At 37.2% G+C, this 23,314-nt stretch overlaps 1 protein-coding gene across 1 annotated transcript in view; it reads right to left on the bottom strand.

Moving 5' to 3' along the window:
* The window catches only part of CALY (calcyon neuron specific vesicular protein), a 110,636-nt gene that overhangs the window by 29,640 nt on the left and 57,682 nt on the right, over window positions 1-23,314 (bottom strand). Inside the window, exons 2-3 of the mRNA XM_003754943.2 lie at window positions 5,925-6,085; window positions 4,975-5,094 (exon numbers count right to left, since the gene is read on the bottom strand). Coding sequence (XP_003754991.1) covers window positions 4,975-5,094; window positions 5,925-6,068 — 264 coding nt within the window. The 5' untranslated portion in view covers window positions 6,069-6,085. The remainder of the gene's footprint in view (window positions 1-4,974; window positions 5,095-5,924; window positions 6,086-23,314) is intronic.

Here is a 23,314-nt window from a genome sequence, read left to right as displayed (position 1 = left end):
AACCCTGGCAAGTAACAGAACTAGAAATTTCTTTAAGATTAAGTTACAAAGAAGGTATTAATTTGCATTGGTTGAGGGAGTTCCTTTGCTTGTATCATTGAAGTTACAGGACCAGTTTTTATCCTACTCAAATTCTATAAAATGGAACTACCCTCAGGCCCTAAGTGGAGAATAAAATAAGACAGCAGATTTGAAGCATCAGGATATGTGGGACAGGAACATAACAATAAAAACATTAATAGAGCAAAGAGAAAAAAGAATTGAAAAAGCAAAGGCTAATATTATAAACACAATATGGGGCCACTGAGCATTGGAGGCTATATGGCCTCATGCCTTAATGACCCAGGTACATTCCACAGTGGATTACCTAGAGTCAGGAAGCCCCAAGTTCAAATCTGGCATCATATTACTAGCTTACTAGTTCTCTTTGGGTCATTTTCCCTGAATTGTCTGCTTCAGTTTCCCTGAATTGTTCAGTCTTAGTTTGTCACACACACCCCCTTCCTTGCCCCATTGGGACTGAGATAATAAGGGCCTCTGGCTAGTCTCACATTCCAAGGAGTCATAAAGCTCCAGATGGCTTATCTCAAATACTTGGCTATCTCCTGGTCTCAGACTTGCTGTCTCCTGCTTGACCATCTTCTTGACTCCCAACCTATCAGAATTAAAACGTTATGTTTTTTTCCTGGAATTTCCACTAACCCAGTGCTCTGCCCCCCTGCCATTGTTTCCCCTGAAAACTGGAGCCCTATAAAGGTCTCTGGGATCACTTGCTGGCTGCTGTATTGCTTTGAGACAAGAGTCCCATGCAGCTGGCTAGTATGGCTTTGCTAATCCAAATTCTCCATTATTAAAATATTAAAAATCCTCATCTCTGTCTTGCCTCAGTTTCTATGGAATTACAATTTAAGTCCTATCTGACTCTTCATGACCCACTTTGGAATTTTGGGGTTTCGGGGGAAAGATATTGGAGTGATTTGTCATTTCCTTCTCTTGCTCACTTTACAGATGAGGAAACTGAGGCAAACAGAGTCAACCGACTTGCTCAAACAGCTATTATTTGAAGTTGCATTTGAACTCAGGAAGAAATCTTCCTAACCTCTGTCACCCATTTGCCATTTTTGCTCTTCCTTTTCTGGAGCAAGGCTCATTCTCTTTGACACATATTTTTATATGCACTTAATGTTTCTTCATTAGAATGTTAGTTTTTTTGTAAGTGGAGATTGCTTCATTTTTTTGTATTCATATTCCCGGCATCTAGTACAGTGCTTGGCACATTATCAGAGATGCTCAATAAATACTGTTTGGTTGAGGGGCGGAGGAGGGGCAGGAGAGGAGGAGGAAAGCAAAGTAAACTGAAATAGAATGGTTTTCTCTTCTTTCTGTTACCGATCATTATCCTATCTAGCCCAGAAAATAGTCCTGTCTAATCTTTTTCTTTGTTCTTCTCTAGATATAACTCCCACACATTCGACCTTGTCAGTTTCACTTTATTCTGAGTTTTTACTGTTCACAATATCTTCTTATAAGACATATACACACACATATATAAATGCATGTATATGTATATATGTGTAGGAATATCCTTTATATATCTATACATATGTATGTGTGTGTGTGTGTGTGTGTATATATATATATATATATATATACACACCTTGCCTCCATCTTCTATACATATCTTTAAAATCTATATTTTCTCAATATGGAGGGATAGGAAAAAACCCACATTAAATACTTAACTATGAATTTTCCTTTGTTCCAATCTGCATAACTGTCATTCAAGACACCTCTTAGAGGTTCATAAATTTAGTGTTTTAAGACCTGCTAGTTGAGACAGCGTACTCAGTGGACATTTCCTGGAAAAAATGAATTGTTTTCATCTGTCCTCTAGAATCTAGACAAATATAAGCTACTCACTAATTCAACTACTTGTGTATTTATTAAATACCTATATTCAGGGTTAGGTACTAGAGATATAAAGACTAAAAGGGGCCACACAGAACTTGCTCTTAGAGAGTGGATGGGTACTGCATTTAAACAGATATATAAAAACAATTTAATAATGTTTCATATTAAAAAAGATATAGTGCTGTAATTAGATTTAGGAATAAGAAAGGAAAGCATAATTTGAATGCAGAACAATTGAGAGGGAAATGGAGAAACAAGATTGCCATGAAAATATAAAACAGATCACCTGGAGAGAAAATTGTATCATTTCCCTGATCAGAAATCCTGAGAGATGACCTATTGCCTCTAGGATAAAACACACACAAAAGAAAAAATATTCCTCGGCCTGTCGTTTAAAGAGCTCCACAATCTGGCTGTGATCTGCCTTTCTAGCCTTATTTCACATTTATTTCCTCTTACCTACTCTAAGCTCCAATAAAGCTGGACTACCAGCTGTTGCCCAGATTCAACATGCCCATCTCTCACCACTTATGCATTCATGAAAGATGCATCCCCACCTTGAATATACCATTCCTTATCTTTGCCTGTCAGAATTCTTTATGTTCTGCAATACTCAATTCAGATGCTAACTCTTCTAAATTCTCTGGTCTTCACTCTTTACCCCCCATCTGATTGTTAGTACTCTCCCCTTCCCCAAATTATCTTTTGCTTTTTTATCTCTATGCATGTTAAATCCCATGGGCCACCCGAGTGAAACATAAGCTCCCTGAAGGCAGGGTATGTTTAATTTTTATATTCCCAGTCTTTAGGAAAGGATGAGGCAGAAAATAAGCATTTATATAGCACCTACCATATGCCAGTACTGTCGTCAGGTGCTTAATAAATTTTTGATGAAGTAAATAGATGGATTTACCTCAGAGATTTCAGTCCCAACCTGTAATTGGCTGAAAAGACAATAAATCTAAGGGATGGGCCTAGTAGATAAGCCTGAGAACTGGTAGAGATGTTGCTATCCTTTAGATATTGATAGCTTTATGTTACTCAGATAATGGGAGCGGATGATATTTGGATCAAATCCTCTTCTTTATCAAAGCCCTGATCCAGAACTCCATTCAAGGATGACCAGTTCTTCACCAGAGGAGACATCCATTTACCAAAACCTGCTATTCTAGGTGAAGAAATGCATGAATGTGGTAAGGATTCACATCTCTAATCAGCTTCAGTTGGAAAGGAGAGAGACAAAGATACGAATAAAACCACTTTGAAATGATCACAAGTCGTATCTAGGGATCTTTCCCTAATTAAAGGATGTGTGATTTTGGTCCCATCTATTCCACTATATCCCCCCCAAATACCAAGAAGTATTTCTAAAGGACAGTTTGAGTAGGAATTAACTCTGCTCCCAAAGATTTATCAGTCAAGAAAGATTTAAAGTGCTCACTATGTGCCAGACATTATGACAAATGCTAGGGATTCCAAGAAAGTCAAAAACAGTTCTTGCCCTCAAGAAGCTTATGTTCTCAATGGGAAAAGACATAATTAACTCTGTATATGCAAGATATATACAGAGTGGATGGAAGGCAATCTCAAAGGGAAGACACTGCAATTTGGAAAAAGTTAGGTTGCTCTTTGTCTTGAAGGAAGTCAGGGAAATTAAGGCAGAAATGAGAGAGAACATTTGAGCCATAAGGAATAGCCAAGGAAAAGTCTTAGAAAAAGGTCCATTTTGGAGATTGGAGTATTATATTAGAAAAATAGGAAGGAAAATAGTATTGCTGGATTTTAGAATGTGAGGAGGAAAATAGTTACTCAAAAAAAATCCCTGAAAAGCTAGAAAGGACTTTAAATACCCAATAGAAGGCTTTGTGTTTCAACCTAGAACTAACTGGGAGACACTGAGGTAGATTAAATAGATTTTGAGTACTCACAAGTCATTTCCATTAATCTGACCTTTCAATAATGGATTTTGATCTTAGTCCTAACAAAAATTTTATAGTACTTTGAAACTTGCAAAGGGCTTTTACAATACAACCTATATTATATGTATATATACATATATATTTATATTAATAACATAACACATATATACACATACATATTCTCACTTTTGATCATTACAACCCCTCTGAGAGGCAGGTGTTATTACTATCCTCATTTTTCAGATAAGGAAACTGAGGTAGTGGGAAATTTTTTGATTTGTCTAGGGTCATACAGTCAATAAGTGTCTGAGGTGAATTTTTTAAGTTCAGGTCTTTCTCACTCCAAGTTGTTCTATACCTCTCTATACTCTACCTAGCTTTTCTTAAGGGTTTTCTGTGTAGAAATACTTCCCTTCTTCCTCAGGTACTACATAGTTCAGAGTGAAAGATAATGGGCATGGCTGTATTGTTGTCTCCTTCTGTTCTTTTCAATTCATTTCCCAATGTCTTGCCTGTTAATACCACCAAATTAATGTTTCCTCCAATGGGACTGGTCCAGAAAAAGTAAACGTCAGCATTCTGTTGATCTTCTTTGTCAGCAAGAGTCACTTGGGTGCTCCCCCTTTTTAAAAATATTTATCTTTCTAATAGGATGAAACGATGCCAATTTTGTTCTACCTGTGCCCCTTCATAGCTGGTAAGTAACCTTAAGACACTATATATACCAAGAGGTTTTTATTAAAACTCCTTTATCCAGAAGAAGTAGCTCCTGGACTAATTCTTTACCCACCCCTAGGCACCCAACTTCTGATAGTATTTCCAGTTGGACCTTAAAAGATGATCCTAGCTACCTTGCTATTCTATTTGGCTGGATAGTGCTTATGTGTCCAGGTTACTAATGTATCCAAAATAGTGCTCCTCTGGCAGGCCTTTGGCTGGATTTGCTTATGTGTCCAGGTTACTAATGTATCCTGGGTAATCTTTTCCTTTCTCAGTGAGACAACCCCAACCTTAGCCGAGATTGACAATGTTCCAACCAACTTCCTTTCTTCAACAGAGACTTTTTGAAGACTTTCACATTTTTCCTTCCTGAATCATCAGGAGAAATTAGCAAAGGGACCCTGTGAGTGAGGATTATTCTTACCTTGACCTTTTCTGATACTTCATCATACAGATTGACATTCAGCCTCTTGATTCCAGGAACATGTAACTTTCTCTTTTTCTTCGTCTGAAGCTGGTATTCTGTTCGGGTCTTGACGATCACCTGTGGGGGAAAAATGATTTAATAATGGAGATCCCTTAAGTTCCTCACCAGGTATATACACCTTCCTCTACCCCACCAAGAACTCTCCAGTGGAAATGGCTAGCCATCTAGAAATGGAGAAAAGAGCCCTGTTAAGTATGAAGGCTCAGAGTCAAGTGGCCTGGACTTTTAGTACCATTGCTGTTGCTAATTCACAGTTCAAACCTTTGTAAAGGTTTGTTAAATCAAATGTAAGGTCAAAACCTTAACTTTCTCGAACTTTTGTTTACTATATAATTTTCTACATGAAGGGGCAATAGCGAACTTCTACAAAGGCCCTAAGAAATGAAGAAATGAATCTCCCTTCCTTTTTCGGGAAGGGAGAGTGTAGTTTGTATGGGAAAGGTAATAGATATTTAATATTCCACATACCATCAATTTTGGTCAATGTATTTATTGGTTTTCTTTAATGGTTTATTTCTTTTTTGATATTGATAAGATTCACTGGAATGGGGATGAAGGAGCTATATCTGAAAATGACTGATAATAAAAACAAAAAGATATTGATAAAGGTTTTTTAAAGGATATTTCTCCAGTTATGAAGGGAACATAAAGACATGAATGAACATACTTCTTTGGATACTTAACAATTGTACAAGTTTAAGTTATAGTTATTGGGAAAGCAGAGAATCATCATTGTCAAAGGGAAGCAAGGGCAAGCATCAGCCTTCCCTTTTACCTCTTGTAATCCCTAATTCTGGTCAAAGCTCAATTCTTGTACTCCATTTTATTCTAGCCCCCAAGGGCACACACATAGATGCTGTGGCCCTTGTGGGCTCTGCTCACATTACCTTGTCTGGGAATGGCTGTTGGAGCTGGTTGACATCCAGTGGGGTAATCAAAGGAATATTGTCAAAGCCATCTTCCCCTCCACCACCTCCACTGCCCTGCTCCTTCTCTGGCTTCTCTGACAGGTTACTCCCCAGCTTCACCATGGTGGTCCAGAATTGTCCTGGAGAAGAGAGACGGATGATCAGTTTCCCTGCACTCCAATCTGGTCTCCCCAAATGCTCCTTTTGATCCAGGGCACTGTCATCTGTGCCAGCTCCTGAATAAGAAATTAGGCATTTTGTCTTATAGCTAATTCTATCTTATACTTCTCCAGGTTGGCTAAGTGTATGATAATTTAAACAGCAGAAAACACAACAGGGGGTTCTTGTAGAAGGAAAATTTTATGGCTGAAAACTCATGCTTCGGTTATGTCATAGAAAATCACATATTTTAGAGTATGAGGGTTAAGTGAAGGCTTCCTCCAAAAGGAAGATTATATTGTTTGGTATCTTTTAGTTCTTTTTCAAAGACTTTTATTTAGTTTGATCACCAATTCCAGTCCTTTCCCGTCATCTCATCACTGCCAAAAACTCACCATTAATTCAAGGTAACCTAAGTATCTTCCCTATTATAAACAAATCTAGGCGTCCTATCACATCTTTTGTATAAGGACCTGGCCACAAAAAGACTATAGAGGAGGACAGATTATAGTGATTCCCTTTACACAACATGGATTCTTAAAATAGTTATACTTTGTATTTTGGTAAGATATGGATAGATGGATAGATAGATATTGAATGATTAATAGAAAAGCAGATAGATATGGATAGATAGGTGGCTGTGTATAGATGTATGGATAGGTAAGAAGATATGGAAAGTTGGATAGACAGGTAGATATAGATAAATATGGATAAGTGAATAAATGGAGAGAGAGGGATAAAGTTGGAAAAATGGATAGAAAAGCACTGGATATGGATAAATAGGTGGTTATATATAGATTGATGGATAGGTTGGGTGATATGAATAAATAGGTATATATGGATAGACATATAGATAGATAGATAGATAGATAGATAGACAAAGGAATCATGCAATGTAGAAGAACCTATGACAAACTATTCACAAAAAGAAAGATAATGTAAAGTTAATTGACTTTTTATTGTTGTTCTTTGTTTTGCCAGTTCCAAAGTCAGGTTTTGAATCCAGGTTTCCTGGCTCGAAGGTGCTCTACCACAATAGTATAAAAATTCAAATAGAGACAGAAGATGAAACCACTCATGAGGATTCCCATATTGACTTTTAAAATCATGTATTTATATATTTCTTTTTTATTAATACATCAACACATTAAAGTCAGACAGTCGCCACATTTTCATCTGGTTTGGGCAGCATTCAAGAATCCCGTGGGCTGCCTGCTCTGCCACATCACCAATTCTCTGACCAAAATCACAACTAACCATGATCCAAAACTTTGTCCATATTGCAATGTAATGAGTGCTATAAAAAACAAACAAAAAACCCAATAACACAAAAACCAAAGTCACTCAACAGCATGACTAATCAAGGGAACAGAATTCTTATTCCCCAAAGATCTTGAGCAAGCTCATCAAAGGCGTAAACACATTTGGTAAGGTGGACAATCTTGCTATTAGTGTTAATGAAAGGGATTCAGCCAGCTCCCAGAGGCACATTATATAAGCAATTTACTGCCACAGAGTAAATAAATGAATTCCCAATGTATTCAGGCAGACCACAAAACCAAATTGCAGAAGCCAGATGAATTTTCTTCTCTGTCCTTGTGGTGGAAGACCATCATCATCATCATCATCATCATTATCATCATCATCATCAACAATAGCTTACATTGATAGAATGCCTTATGGTTTGCAAAGTCTTTTATACACATGAGCTCATTTGAGAAGAAACAGTTATGATTTTATTACTGGAAATTACACTTAAGATGAAGTATTGCCATCTGTTTTACTGCTTCACCCTTTGGGCCATGGGACTTTCCCATGTAACCTCCAGACAAAACTTCCTAAATGTATTGTGTGACCCATTACAATGGGAGCTCATTGAGAACAAGGATTATCTATATTTTTTCTATCTACAACTCCAGTGCTCAGTAGGATGCTTTGCATAAATTTCAAGTGCTCTTTTAGGTTGACAAAATATATGACCCACAATCCCTTGGGAATCTAACTATTTAGGTTTGGTCATCAAAAGCATCATCTCTATTGCTGTTGTCATTGTTCAGTCATGTCCAACTCTTTGTGACCCAATAGCACACCAATATTGTCAATGGATTTTTTTGGGCGAAGATGCTGGAGTGATTTGTCATTTACTTCTCCAGTGGCTTACAGTAAACAGAAGTTAAGTTACTTGCAGGGGCACACAGCTAGTGAGTATCTGAGGCAGGTTTGACCTCAAGTATTCCTGACTCTAGGCCCAGAGCTCTATCCACTTATCTACCTGCTACCACCTCCAGCATCACAAAAATTCAAATAGACCTGGATGTTAGGATACCTAGGTTCTAGACAACTTGTTCTCCCAATCAGTTGCCCAAACCTTGGGCAACTAATATAATTTCTATGGGCTCCAGTTTCTTCTTCTGACTGGATAGTTCCAATCTTATGTTAAATAAGAGTGGTCCTGGGGAGAAATAGGGTTTATTGTTTAATAGATTTTTGCTTTAACTCACTGTGCACATGATCATGTGGCAAGAGAGAGCTAGGCATATTTTGCCAATAGCAACTGAGAGAGAATGGAAATCAAATAAGACAGAGGCGCTGAGACAGGAAAAATGCAACTTAGAAGATCTTTACTCATGAAGACAGAAAGCGGTTGACCCTGAAATCAATCCAATGTGGCAGAGGAGTCAGAAAATGTGAAAAGTAATAGCCCAGGGACTCCCACCAGAGAGGCACAGGACACTAAAGATGAGGTGAGATCTGGCAGTGAAGTCAGGAAGAAGAGAGAACAATTGCCTGCCACAGCTTTACTACTTGAACCCTAGAGAAGATATTAAAAAGATTCTTCTTCCTGGTGTCAGCTATAGGCATCCCTACCCTTTAAGGATGGGATTTTGACATTCATCCCAGCCAAAAAACAATTCAAGAAACCTAAGAGGCAGCATAGTTGAAGGAATAATATTCAGTACTTGGGCCAAAGTCCTGGGTTCAAATCCCATCTCAACCATTACAACACTCCTTCCCAAAATTATCCTTGATTAACTGTGTAATTATAAATGTTCATATCTCTCTCATCAGAATTCAGGGTTCAAAGGATATAAAGACAGGGAGGAATGACTAAAAGTACAAAATATGGTGGGGACAGGGGAAGAAGAGGATTCCTAGTATGTCATAGCTGTGAGGGCTTTGAGTGATCACTTAGCTCACCCCCCAGTTTTCCAGGTGAGGAAAGTAAGAAATCACAATCCTTGTAAATGGACATACCTTCCCTACCTGCTTGGTGAGACTGTAGGCCAGGATTGAAGAACTTTGCCCACAGAGAAGTGTTTGAAAATGTTTAAGACACTATTCATTAATTTTATCACCATTCATTCAACAGGAATCTCTTCTCTCTCAAAGCTTCTGGCTCCCATAGAATTATCCTTGGCCTTCCCTAGATCTCTAGAAATAGTTTCCTCCAAAGATTATATTATCTCTTCCATGAGACCTTTTTGGCTTCCATCAGTCATTAATGCCTCATCCCAATGAGAATTAATTTATATTTGGTTTATAATCTTTTGTATACATTTTACACACCCATGTTGATTTCCCAGATAGATTATTAGGTCCTTGAGGTCAAAGATTCTTCCTTATTTGTCTTTGTATTCCCATAGTTGATAATGAATAGATGCTTATTGTTTGATTATTGATAACAATGATCTCAGTCATCCAGAAATCCTATGGTCATAGAGACAGAGTTGTAAACATATCAGAGGCCCTCTAGTTCCATCTCTTTTTCTTATAGTTTAATAAACCATGACCTAGGGAGGCCAATTATTTGCCCGTAGATACACAGACTGTAAGCTTCAGAGGCTCTTAGGCTCACGTTTATAACTCTGCTACTGCAGCCATCTTGTCTTTGTCCAAGGCAGGTCTGTTACAAAATAATAAAGAAGACTAGCTTTATTTTGAAGTTCCCCCTCCCCTTTAATATCTTTTCCCTACTTCTTAATGGCATATTTTAAAAATTTAGCAACTCTTATTTTTTTCAAAACTTGCTCTGGGGAATGTGCAGAACTTTAGAGACAGAGAAAGGCCCTTGGAATAGAATGAAGCTGAAATTTATCTTAAAACATTTTCCCAATAGCATTTGTATTTGAAAAAGAGAGAGAAAGCCTTAAGCTGAAAGGAAAAAGTCTAAAGAGGCAGGATTGTAAACATCATTAAAGTAGTGGGAGAGATGTTAGTGGAATGGGCCTTGCTAGCCAGGCTTCCCGAAATCTCCTCAAAGAATCTGAAATGAACCTTAGAGATCAACTGGTTTAATCACCCCATTTCACAGATGAAGAAACTGAGATAGAGAGGAGTCAATCATAAAATCATTTAAGTGATGGCCTTAGAATCTTAGGAACAAGATTTGAGAAGGCTTGTGAGATAATCCAGCCTAGCCTCTCCCATTTAATAATTGGGGCAACTTAGTCCCAAAGAAATTCAGTGACCATCACAGAAAGGTGCACAGAAAGATCTCAACAAAATAAATTGAGAACTCAGGACATCTGGTTCATAGCCTAATTCTTTTCCCCCATTAAATCCATCACAACCTATTCGTATAAAACTAGATTTATTTATTCTCCCAGCCAACTTTTTTTTTCTAATCAAAATTTACAGTTCTTTCCCAACCAGCATCTCCAATCCATGGTTTTACCCATATCCATGGTTAGGTCCTTTGAATACGCAGAGAAAAATATGAAAGTTTACATCTTTCTTGAGAAAAGATATCTTTCTTTTCCCTTACTAGTAACATTCCCCTTGATATCCATTACTTTCCTTGTTCTCCACACAAACTATTTTTTTTAAGAGAAGTAGCTTATAGTTTATAAAAAAGAAATAAATCCCATTCCTTTTTTCTTCATTTTCAAAAGATATTATCAGACAGAAGTTGCTAAATATGTAGCCAGGGACACCATGTCACTCCTAAGTAACACACTCTCCTTTAACTGGGAAGGCAATGACTCTCCCTCTCTTAGTTTTATCTTCGTTTCCCTTGGCTCCCACCCTTATATCTCTTTGTGAGAGGGCTGACTCCTTAAACTTCAGTTTATAGATTTCTAGACTGACTTCACACCTCTCAGATTATCTAAAATGAGAGGAAAAGATAATGATAAATGTTGGATTACAATGGATTGTAAAACAAAAGCATTGTTGGTGGAGTTGTGAAATAATCCAACTTTGGAACTATGCCCAAAGGGTTATAAAACTGTGCATATCCTTTGATCCAGCAGCATCTCTACTGGGCCTGTATCCCAAAGAGATCATAAAAGCAGGAAAAGAATCCACATGTTCAAAAAAATGTTTGTTTCACACTTGTTTTTGTAGTGGCAAGAGACTAAAAAATGAATGGATGCTCAGCAGTTGGGAAATGGCTGAATAAATTATGGTATATGAATGGAATAAAATATTATTGTTCTATAAGAAATGATAAGCAGGCTGATTTCAGAAAAGCCTGGAAAGACTTTACCATGAACAGATGCTGAGTGAAGTAAACAGAACTAAGAGAACATTGAACACAGCAACAACAAGATTATGTGATGATCCATGTGATAGATTTGGCTCTTTTCAACAATGAAATGATTCCAGGCAATTGCAATAGACTTGTGATAGAAAGTGCCATCTGCATCCAGACAGAATTATCGAGTCTGAATGTGGATAAAATCATTGTATTTTCACCTTTTTGTGGTTGTTGATACTCATTTGCTTATTTTTTTTTCACTTTTTATCTGATTTTTCTTGTGTATATTCTTGAAAATATAGAAATATGTTTAGAATTCCACATATTTAACCTATATCAGATTGCTTGATGTCTTAGAGGAAGAAAAATTTGCAACACAAGGTTTTGTAAAAGTGGATGTTGAAAACTATCTTTGCATGTTTTTTGGAAAAAATAAAATACTTTCAAAATAAATTTTAAAAATTAGAAAATGTATGAATGAATTTAAAAGAGATACTGAAAAAAGGACCCCTAGACTGGCAGATATTTAAGGCTCCTTTCACCTCCAAATATATGATCTGTAAAAATCAACTCCTACTTTTCCTTTCAAAAATCACTTCAGTCATCTTCTGGCCATTTTACCCCTTTTAACTGGAGGAAAAACAGGATTGGTTTTACTTGACTGATCCATATCTTTATCCTAAGAAAACTTAAGTGCCAGGAGGCTAACTCTTCCAGACAAGCCAGTCTGGACCCCACTGGAGGTGGAATAAAATGGAGAGAGGGCTGTTCTGTCTTCTCAAGCAGGAAGACAGCTGACTATTTGCCAATTGTGTCATAGAAGAAATACCCATTCAGGTATAACTTGGATCAGATGGCCATCTCTTCCAACCCTCAGATAACCTCTCTATCACTAGAAAACTTGAAAAAAGAAATGATAGCCACTTGTCTGAGACATAGGCAAGGGGAAGAATTTAACTCTGTGACTTCTGAGATCTTTGCTCTAAGATTTCATAACATATGATCTATGATGTGAACTATTTTCAGGATTGATCCTGGCTAAAGTCATCCTAAAAGGAGAACCTCACAGTTAGTAAGAGTACAAAGATACATTCTTCCTCCAGAAGGATTTCTTTTTAGAAAATAAATTGCTGGCTTACTTAAAGAAAGTATTGCATCCCTAGAAAGAAGTCTTAAGAAGTACATAGTCCTTGTCTTCTCCTAACTGAAGGGCTGCTATATGAAAGACAGATTAACATTATTCTGTTTAGCTTAAACTGGACAACACATCTTTCCCTCCTCCTTCCCCCCATCCCTCCTTCCCTTCCTTCCTTCCTTGCTTCCTTCCTTCCTTCATCGCTTCCTTCCTTCCTTTCTTCCCTCTTTTTATTTCTCCCTCCCTCCTCTCTTTGTCCACATAGTAAATCATACCCTTACTTGTGACTGATCCATGCAAAAGAATGTAAAATTTCAATCCTGAAACCCTGCATGATGTGTTAAAGTTTGGGGGCTAGATTTCTTTCTTAAGGACCAGGCCTCAAACTCAAATCATTCTGGCTCTCATTGATCAGTCAACGATAAGTCCCAGCCCAAGTCTTATTTGGTCATGATTTGGACACTGATGGCTGAGTGATTATAACTAGCAATTGTTTCTGTTTTGGCCAGAAATCCCGTGAGTTTTCCCCATTCAGATTAATTTTTTGCGACAACTTCAAGCATAGTAATGTTCATTAGTCTTTGTGGTGATTAGTTTTTAGAAAGATGGGTGTTTCATTGTTCCTAGTTTTCACCATCATGGTCCTTGTTGACTTAAAGCAGAGAGAGGGGGAAAATGCATGCTTTTGATATTTCAGGGATTGCCTGAGAAATGAGAGATAAGTAATTGGAGCTCTAGGAGAGGCAGGAACCCTAGTAATCTCTGCTATAATCTGCTTTTCAACAAGACAGCCCTGCTGTGAGAGTGTGAGGGCAGGATGTTGCATTCTTTGTTAGGTCTGGAAGAAGAGGAAACATAATGAGCTCAAAGGTTCATTTCTTAAAGTAGGTAGGTATTTCATGGGCTTCTTATCAGAAGCACTCCTTTCTGATGAAAGGTTTCAAAATTTAGTATATGTGTGGATAGGTGCTTCTGTGTCCTTAAAATCCCAAATATTTAACTTGAAAACATCACAGCAGCCTTCAATCCAACTCCCTCATTTTATAGTTAAGGAAATAAAAGACTAACTGAAAGGTAAGTGACTTTCGAAGGAAGATGAGGTTAATATTTGGGTGACCCTATGTTCAGGCAGGAGCCTGTTTGTGATGGAATTCCCAAATGGATTATCATCCTCTTTCCTTGGGGCAAATTTCTGGCCACAGCTGCCCATCCAGAACCCCAATATTCATCCCAATTCAGTGTTTTGAATCCTGATACATCATGAGGTCTTCAAAATTGGAAGCAGTTTTAAGGTTATCTCTGCTCAAGGTTATAGGGTATAATTGCCCAAATGTACAGAATGAAGCTGGGGAAAAATAATTCTCTCAACTAAACCTTGTATACCAGCTAAAAATGACCAAGCATCAAGTCAGTCCACAGTGATAATCAAGGCTCAGCAGCTTGTGGGGAAATCTACTGAACATTATGGTTAGGACACATACAAGAAATAAAGAACATCCTTGCCCTTGAAAAAAATGAATTGCCCCAGCAAAGCCAAAAGATAGTCAGTTCAAGCTCTCACAATTCATTGCTCTCCTCCTTATGCTCCATCTCTCCCCAGTTTAGTATCAAGTTCCTGCTCAGTGATGACCCTGACTGTAAATGGGACATAGGATTTTAGTACTAAGAGATCTCAACAGACCATCATTATAAACCTTAAAAAACTATATAGATGTGAACTATTATATACTTATACATCTGTAAAACGAGCAGGTTGGAAGGAATGACCCTTCAGGTTACTTCCAGTTCTTCATATATGATCATATTATAGTCTCGTCCAACAATTTAATTTTATTTGTAAAATTAATTTAAAAATTTTAATTGAACAAAAATCTGTTTTCTTTCTTTCCTGTCCACTTTCCCATTGGGAAAAAATGAAAACAAAAAGAAAACTCTTGAAACAAACGTACAGAGTCAAAACAAATTCCTGTACTGGTTATGTCAAAAAATATTTGTCTCATCCTTTATCCTGAATCGATAGCCTATCAGGAAGTAGATAATAAGCATTATCAATGGTTATGTGGAATCATAGGTGGTCATTCAATAACTTCATTTTACAGATGATGTTAAATCAAATGATTGGTATGAAGTCACCCAGATAGTTACACAGGGCAATTGCTGGGAAAATTCATTATGGACTAGTAGGAGAGGAAGATGGCAGCAAAACATTTTGGACCAATCAGCTGGGGCCAAAAAGTATAACGCTCTGATCAGAGGACAGATTAATAAAGTGTTTGTAAACTTCAAATTGTTATTGAAATATTATTGGCAATTATTATTATTAAGATTATGTCAGTTAACTTGGATACTTTTAGCCTAGAAAAGAAAAACTTAGGGAGGACATGATAGATGCCTTCAGTTATTTGAAGGATTGCCTATAGAAAACAGATTAGATTTAGCATTGAATGGGATAAACTGAGTGAAGAACTCTCATGAGAATGTGACCTTGACCTGTTCCCTAAATGTGATTTGAGATTTTGTAATAACAAGTTGAGCTATAGCTAAGAGCTGCAAGTGATTATTTTAGATAAACCAACATTTCCCTCCTGTTCTCCCTCACACACACCTTTTCATTAGCATTTATATACAGTATACAGTAATACAGTAAAGAGTGTGTCATTAACTAATAATCTTTGTTTCTTGGCTCTGGGTAAATTAGAATTTCCCAGTCTATGGGAGAAAAGGCCAGAAAGGAGTAGGAGGGATTCTGGATAAGGCCTATATAATATTGTGTTTATATAATATTATATAATAATGTGTCTATATAATATTGCACTTTGCACTGCTTTAATGATATCTTGTCTGTTGGGAGTTGCCCTTTATCATGAGATTGTAATAAATCATTTTTTGCCTTTTACCTTTAAGTCTCTGATTTTAATTTAAGTAAGGATTATTGTCTCACACGGTTTTGGGGGCTCGTCCAGGATATTTCCTGTTCATGAAGGATCTATCCCATACTGAATCCTTGGGCAGACACCCTCTGGAGAATTCTCTGGTGGTCCTTGGACTTGGCTCCAGAATTACCACTTTGATCGGGTAAATTCCCAAAGAGAGATACTCAGAGAAAATAAAAATGGAAGTAGGCTAGTGAAAAATAGAGGATTAATTTGCCCTCTCTGGGATCTTCTAAGCTTTTCTCCTTTGGAGAGGCTTATAGAATATGTGCTGACTAGGCTTCCGTCCCTCGATGGCCTGGCTTTTTCTGTGGTTTGGGCTGGTAACCCAGCATCTTTGACCTGGTCCTCCCTTCATTTCTGGAATAGCAGGTAGAGCTAATCACTGGGCCACAAACCTGCAGCTGGATACCTGCATCCAATTTTCCCCAACCCTCTCCTAGGGTCCTAAAATCCACCAGTTTCTTACAGCCCTTGCTGCATATTTCCCTCCCTTGTAAATGTACTTGAAAGAGTAGTTTTTTGCCACTTTGAATTTTGGGGCTGTGTGTGTTTAAATTGGAATTCTGATCCTGAAATTTTATGAGATAATTACTACTAACTAGTGCATGCTGCAATTGTGAACTTGTTTATTCTGGTAATACTGAAGTCTATTGGAAGTTTAAATCTGGGTTTGATTTGAAGTTAAAAAAATTATATGAGTTGTGTTTTAACATTTTGTCAGCCCTGCTGGATATATGGTATAAAGTTTGTGAAAATTTGGTCCAAAGTTATTTAGATATCACCTATTCCAATCATATTCTCTCTGTCTCTTTCTTTTTTTCTCTTTCTTTTTCACTTGTTCTCTGTGCCTCTCTTCCTTTCTTTCTCTTTCTCTTTCTCTTCCTGTCTCTCTCTTTCTTTTTCTTCCTCTCTCTTTCATCTAAGAACTATGTCCACATATGCATTATGAGGCAGAGGTGGAGAGGGGGAAGTTATCCTGGGATAAACTTCCTGGGAATTCAAATTCTATCACCACTCATCAGCTTGCCCAGCATGGGTAATAATGGATGTCAGGCAAGTGATAGAGGATGATGATCTCATTTGTTTTTGTTCTGGGATATTGTGGAACCTGGGCTCAAAAAGAAAATGTGGAGAGAGGGTTAATAAATTACATCCAACTGACAAAGATCATTCCTTCATTGAACAAGAATTTATCAATTATCTACTTTGTGCAAGCCTAAGACAAAACACTAAAAATATGATACTGTTCTTGCCCTCAAAGAATTTATCATCAAGGGGGATTGAAATAGTCCAGATGATGGCTCTTGACATATGTGAGATGGATCTCTGATGTTTTTAAAGGTATAAAATAAACTACATTCATGAGATTATGAAGGAAACAAATTACAAAGAAAATAAAGATAATTTTTCCTCTATGGAAATTCACTGACCCCTGAAATCTTTCCATGGAGCCCAGATTAAGAACCTCTGGCATATGATCATTAAAAAGCCCCCCATCTCTAGCAATATATAAGTCTCTAAATCTATGAAGAGTGAGAAGAAAAGAAGATACATTAAAAATAAATACAAGACAAATTAGAAAATAAAATAAAATAAAGGGAGTGAGATCAAATGGAGGAGAAATCACTTTTAGCTTGGGGGTGAGGGTGAGGGATGGTCAATTCCATCCCAGGTGAGTGGATTTAAGAGGAAGTAAGAAGGGATAAGGTAGAAAATGTAGAGATGTTTTCTCTTCCCTTTTCAGAGGTGAAGGACTAAGGGTGTAAAATATGACGTGCTATAAGATATAGTTTGATGACACTGGTTGGCTTTGCTAGACTTCCCTCCCTCACTTTTTTCAATCTTTATTATAAGGTTAGATAGCTCAGTAGGGAACAAGGAGGGATATATTTGAAATGAAGAGGATTTAAAAAAACAAATCAATAAAAAATGACATAAAAGGAAAGGTATAATGGGGTTTCAAATCGACAAAGATAATAAAAATTGGAAGCAGTTGCTGTTAATAGACCTGTGGGAAGATATGCACACTGACATACTGTGCTATGAATGGGTCCCAACTGATCTGGAAAACAATCTGAAATTATGGGAAGTAAGTCATTGAGCTGTTATCTGTCACTCAGCCATCCTTCTGATGAGCATAAGAAGCCAAGGCAGAAATGAAGGTCCTACATGTGCCTACAGAGTCACAGCAACACTTTTTGTGGTGGGAACAAACAGAGAATGTGGGTAAACATGATTTGGGGAGCAGCTGAACAAATTGTGGAAGGGGGATATTGTAGAAGGTGAGCTCATTTGCTCTTAGGAGTTTAATAACTAACTCTGTACAGCTGCTTCCCAGATTTAAATATCCAATTCTAGTTTCTCATCTGAGCTCCAGTCCTCCATAGCCAACTAACTACCTATTGAATATTTCAGACTGGATATAATGAAGTATCTAAAACTCGTCAAATCTCAAGCAAAACTCATTGTCTTTCTCCACAAAATCTTCTCTTTTATATCAAGAGGTTGCATGGTACAGTGGGAGGAAAATCCCAAAGGATTAGAGTCAGAGGATTTGAACTGGATTCATATCCAGATCCTTTCACTTATTAGCTATGTGACTCTGGGGAAATTATTTTATTTCTCTTTATTTTTCATCTACAAGATGAGGGATTGGACTAGATGAACTCCTTCAGCTCTAAATCTAGGAAGCTACAATCCTATGTCCAAGCTTTTCCTTATCAACCATTCACAACCTTCCTATAAGTCTTAATACCATAATCATCCTCACCTCAATTCACCCACTGAGTTGTTCGCTCTTGAGGGGTTTATCTCCATATCTCAGCCAGACATGTCCTTTTCTCCACTCATCTGGACTATTATAATGCCCTCTTAAGTAGTTTTGCTGCTTCTCTCCCTTTTCTAATCCATCTCCATAGCCACCAAGAGGAGTTTTTTCAAAAGGTAGACCTGATCTTCTCGCTTCCCAAATCAATAAATCCCATTAATTAATTAGCATTAATTATTAATGATTAGCATTTTAATTTCTTTGCAAACTGCCCTCTTCCCTACTTCTTCAATCTTCTTACAAATGACTCTCATTTTGATCTACTTGCTGGTTTTCACACACAATATCTCACTTTCTATATCTGTGCCTTTGCCCTGTCTGTCTCACATGTCTAGAATGTTTCCCCTCCTCACCTCCATCCTTTGGGGTCTCTAGTTTCCTTCAAGACTCAGCTGAAATCCCACAGTTTCCAGGAAGCTTTTCCTGGTCTCTTCAGCTGCTAATTCCTTCTCATTTAAAGATCTCTTGTATCTTCTTTGGAGGGATACTATAGAAACAAAGGTGGTACTAATGGAACTGGAGTCAGGAAGCCTAACAGAAAGCTTAGTAAGACTTATTTGAACTGTTTCAGAGTGAAGGAAGAAGAACTACGGGGACAGTAAATTTAATGAACATAATAATTATAAAGGAAGGCATCACTATGAAACATCAGGAATCAATTGAACACACTGATCAATATTGACTTATATAACTGATATCAAAGCCTCTTGAAAGTAAGGTGCTGGACTATGGGAAGAGAATGAGGGATAACATTGTCTAACTACTCAATATGTCTATTTGTTTTGCTCATCTGTATTTTATTACAAGGAAAGATTATTTTGGGAGGAAATCATAGAGGTGTAAAAACAAAAAAAATCAATAAAACATTAATCTTGGACCAACTGGCAACTGATTTGTAATTTTAAGTGTAAGAGAGGTGCTGAATAAATTCATGACTAAATGCAGAAATGGTTTTATAGTTGAGATATATGATGAATGGAAAGAGAGAGACAGACACAGAGACAGAGAGAGAAAGATAGAGACAGATAGAGAGAGAGACAGAGACAGAAACACAGAGAGACATATACACAGAGAGACAAGAGAGACAGAGAGGGGGGGACATTATCAGATTGGGTGTAAAGGTGGGAGGACAGGGGATGGCAGACCGTGGGGCCTGAAAGAGTTAGAAGTTTGGTCTCTAGTAGGCAATAGGGAACAATTGAAGAGATTTAAGCTGTGGGAGGATGTGATCAGACAAATCACATTAGAAAGATTAATCTGGCACTAGGGATGGAGAATGGATTGAAGTGGGGACCAACTGGGCCTGTTAGTAGGCTATTAAAATGCAAAAACCTTGGGGAAGTATTAAACCCTTATCAGTTAACACCTTAGCTAGGATTAGCTGGCTAATGATGCCAAGATGAAGACCCTGCTGAAGGGTAACTTTTGTTACCCTTCTCAGTATCAGTGGCAGACAAAATTAGGCAGGTTCTCCTCATACAAAGAAGTTAAATGCAGACACTGAGACTCTTGGGATTTTGTATACTCAAAACCAAAACTGTATGAAAACAATCAGACAGAAAAAATCCAAGGCTGTTCTGGAACTAAGTTTCTCTCAGAAAGTTTGGCCCTTTATGTCAGCCTGAGTCCTGGAGCCTGCAGTCCTTAGGAAAAACTCTGGCTCTAAAAAGACCTGGGTAAAAAGGCTACCTCAGACCTGCACTATCTAGGGCAAGTCACGTAGCTTCCCCAGTTCTCAGTTTCCTCTATTATTACATGAAGGGTTGGTTGGCCTCTGGGTTTCCATATTGATATTAATATCTATACACCTTGAAGCTAAAGAGTGTGATTTTTGTAGGACTTTCAAGAAAATATGCAGGTTTACTTTGAAAGTCCCATCCAATCAATAAACATTTATTATTATTTATTAAGCACTTACTATGTGCACTCAGTAAAGCATTAAGTTTACAAAGAATCAAAAATAAACCCTGCCATGAAGAAGTTTTCATTCTAATAGATAAAACACTAGATATCTAATAGATAAATAATGGAAATGCATTATTTTCTTCAGGGAGGGAATTGCAAAGGAGATAATCTGACTCAAGATTCCCTCATGGGGTAGAGGGAATAGGAAATGGAAACAAGGTTGAAGGTGAGGAGAGATCCAAGGGGCATAGATTTAGAGTTTCCAGATATTTTGTTGATCATCTATTCTAGCCTTTTAGTTGTATAGACAAGGAAACTGAGGCCCAAAGAGGTTAAAGTGACTTGCTTAATTTAAACTACTACTATATGGCAAAATTAGGATTTGAGTGTAATGATTTCAAAACCAATGTTTTTTCTGGCTACGCTGCCTAAAAAATTTGATTTGTTCTGCAAATCCCAGATTAGCAGATTTAGGATTAATGAGTAGAAATTAAGAGGATACAAATTTTGCCTTGGCAAAAGGAAAAACATTCTTAGAATTACTGCACTCCAAATATATACATTTAAACACACATGTATATTACATACAACACACAGATATATAATAGCCAACATTTATATAGGATTTTAGGGTTTTTAAAGCTCTTTACAAATGTTAATTCATTTTTTTCTCACATGTGACATGCTATCTCCATTTTTCAGATGAAAAAATCAAGACTGAGAGAAAGGTTCAGTAACTTGCCCAGAAGTATCCAGAGCTAATTAGTGTTTGATGCAAGAATTCCTGACTTTAGGTCTAGCACTCTATCAACTGAATTATCATACATATGTACATGTATATGTACGCACATATATATGTATATATACATGCATTTATTTATATATAAACATATATAAGGTATATAAATGTATGTGTAGATATCTATATCTCTCAATATATATTGATAGATAGATATATTGATATATCTATATAGATAGATATCTATCTATAGATAGATATCTATATAGATAGATATATTGATAGATAGATACAACTATATCTATCCATGTATGTACACAAACACACACACATACATTCTCTTGTCACGAGATGTCTTTAAACAAATGTTGGATGATCCCTTCATGATCACTTACAGAGATGTCATAAGGAATTCTTGATATAGGTAGGGATAGATTCTGATGACTTCTGAGATTCTTTTCAATTTGGCAATTCTGTGATATTGTGAGCATTATAAACTTAAAAGAAGCCAGGAAGCTTTTAAGGAGTGATCTGACACAATTGATGGGAACAGGAGAGAGAAGTGGTATCAATCTCGCTCCTCTGGGAACCAGGAGAGGATGAGATGTGATTTATCCCAGAAAAAGCTGTCATTTTGTAAATCTTTATGAAAATCCTGATCCTCTAGCACTTTGCACAAATGGCTTTTCCATGGGTTCATGCAAAAGTGATTTTAAACATGCTGGCAGCCCAATTCTGTCTTTGATCTGAAAAAAAGAGCAATATTTCTTTCTTGTTTTATAGTTAGAAGCAAGAGGGTGAAGAGGGAAAAAATCATCCAATGCAAATCATTTTTGAAGGTTTCTGGAATTGAGGATAGTATTAGACAAAGAACTGAGATATTTTATAATCAAATCAAGACAGAAAGAAGCAATGGAACCACACATTCTAAAATGACAATGACTTCTTTTCTTAGTTCCTGTGAAATTAAAGGGGAAATCCAATGCTGACCTAGCAAGTCAGCAACAAGTAGATAAGTATCTAACCACCTTTCACAATGAGCTGGGAATCTCACCATTAGCTATGTATTCTTCAATCTTGAAGGATTCTGAGGTTCCAAATTGAAGATGCTGAAAGGTCTTACTGAAATTTGGCTTTTTTTCACCTTTATTTTGTTTCAAGAGTCATCTTAATTGATTATCTTTTCAATTTTTTCAATTAACAAAAATCTATTTTCTCTCCCTTTCTTTTGGAAAAAGAAAAACACATCCCTTGCAATAAATATGCACAGTCAAGCAAGACAAATTTCTGCATAGGCTATGTCTAAAAATACAAGTCTTCAGAATGGATCACAGGAGGAGGGCTTAGATGGAGTGAAGAGAGGTGAGAGGAGTATAGCTAACAATGTAAAGCAAGAGACTAAAGAGAAATGGATTTGAACCAGGTCTTCCTGATTCCAAGTCTAGGTAGTTCTCTGTCTAATGTGCTACCCTGTATTTCAGAACCCACTGGAAGTATTGGAACAAGTCCATCCAGTTTCATGGAGATCTTACTTGACCTGCACTGGCCATCCCACCTACTCTGGAAATATTTGTTTTCCTCTTTGACCCAGTGCCCAGTGTTATCATTCTTAAGCAACATGGCAATACTTGGCCCATTAAAGTTTAGGGCAAGCCAGACATTAGGTCTCTTTGGGATTGGATTTTGGGTACCCAATTCCTATGCAATACTGTTCATCAAATAAATGATTATTCCTTTCCCCTAATTTACTTTGCAAGATAATGCTGATATTCGCTGATCAAACATAAAATGCACTGGAACCTTTACAAAAAAGAAAGATATCACTGATATCCTAGAAGATATTTTCCTTCAGTCAACTACAGTGAACAGCTAAACATCCAGAGCCATTTCCTTAGCTAGAAATAAAACCATTTGCTCTCTGGTTCCCATCACGCACAATGACACCCAGCTAATTAATTTCCATCCAGAGGTCAAATGCTAAGAAACAGGCCTTTGAATGACAGAAAGACCGCTGGAACTCCACTGCTGACATTGAGGTTGGTGTTCTGCGCGTGTTGGGGTGAGAGTGAAAGGAATGATGTCACTTGTATGGCAAAGAATGATGATAGACCTCAAAGACTCAAAGAACTCTGCTGAATTTAATTCAAAAGTAATTTATCAAAGGCCTTCTGCATCCCACGCTATAATCC

Source organism: Sarcophilus harrisii, chromosome 2 (genome assembly GCF_902635505.1).
Source record: "Sarcophilus harrisii chromosome 2, mSarHar1.11, whole genome shotgun sequence".
NCBI lineage: Eukaryota > Metazoa > Chordata > Mammalia > Dasyuromorphia > Dasyuridae > Sarcophilus > Sarcophilus harrisii.
Note: the sequence above shows the minus strand (reverse complement) of the source record. Positions and strands in the feature narration are given on the sequence as shown.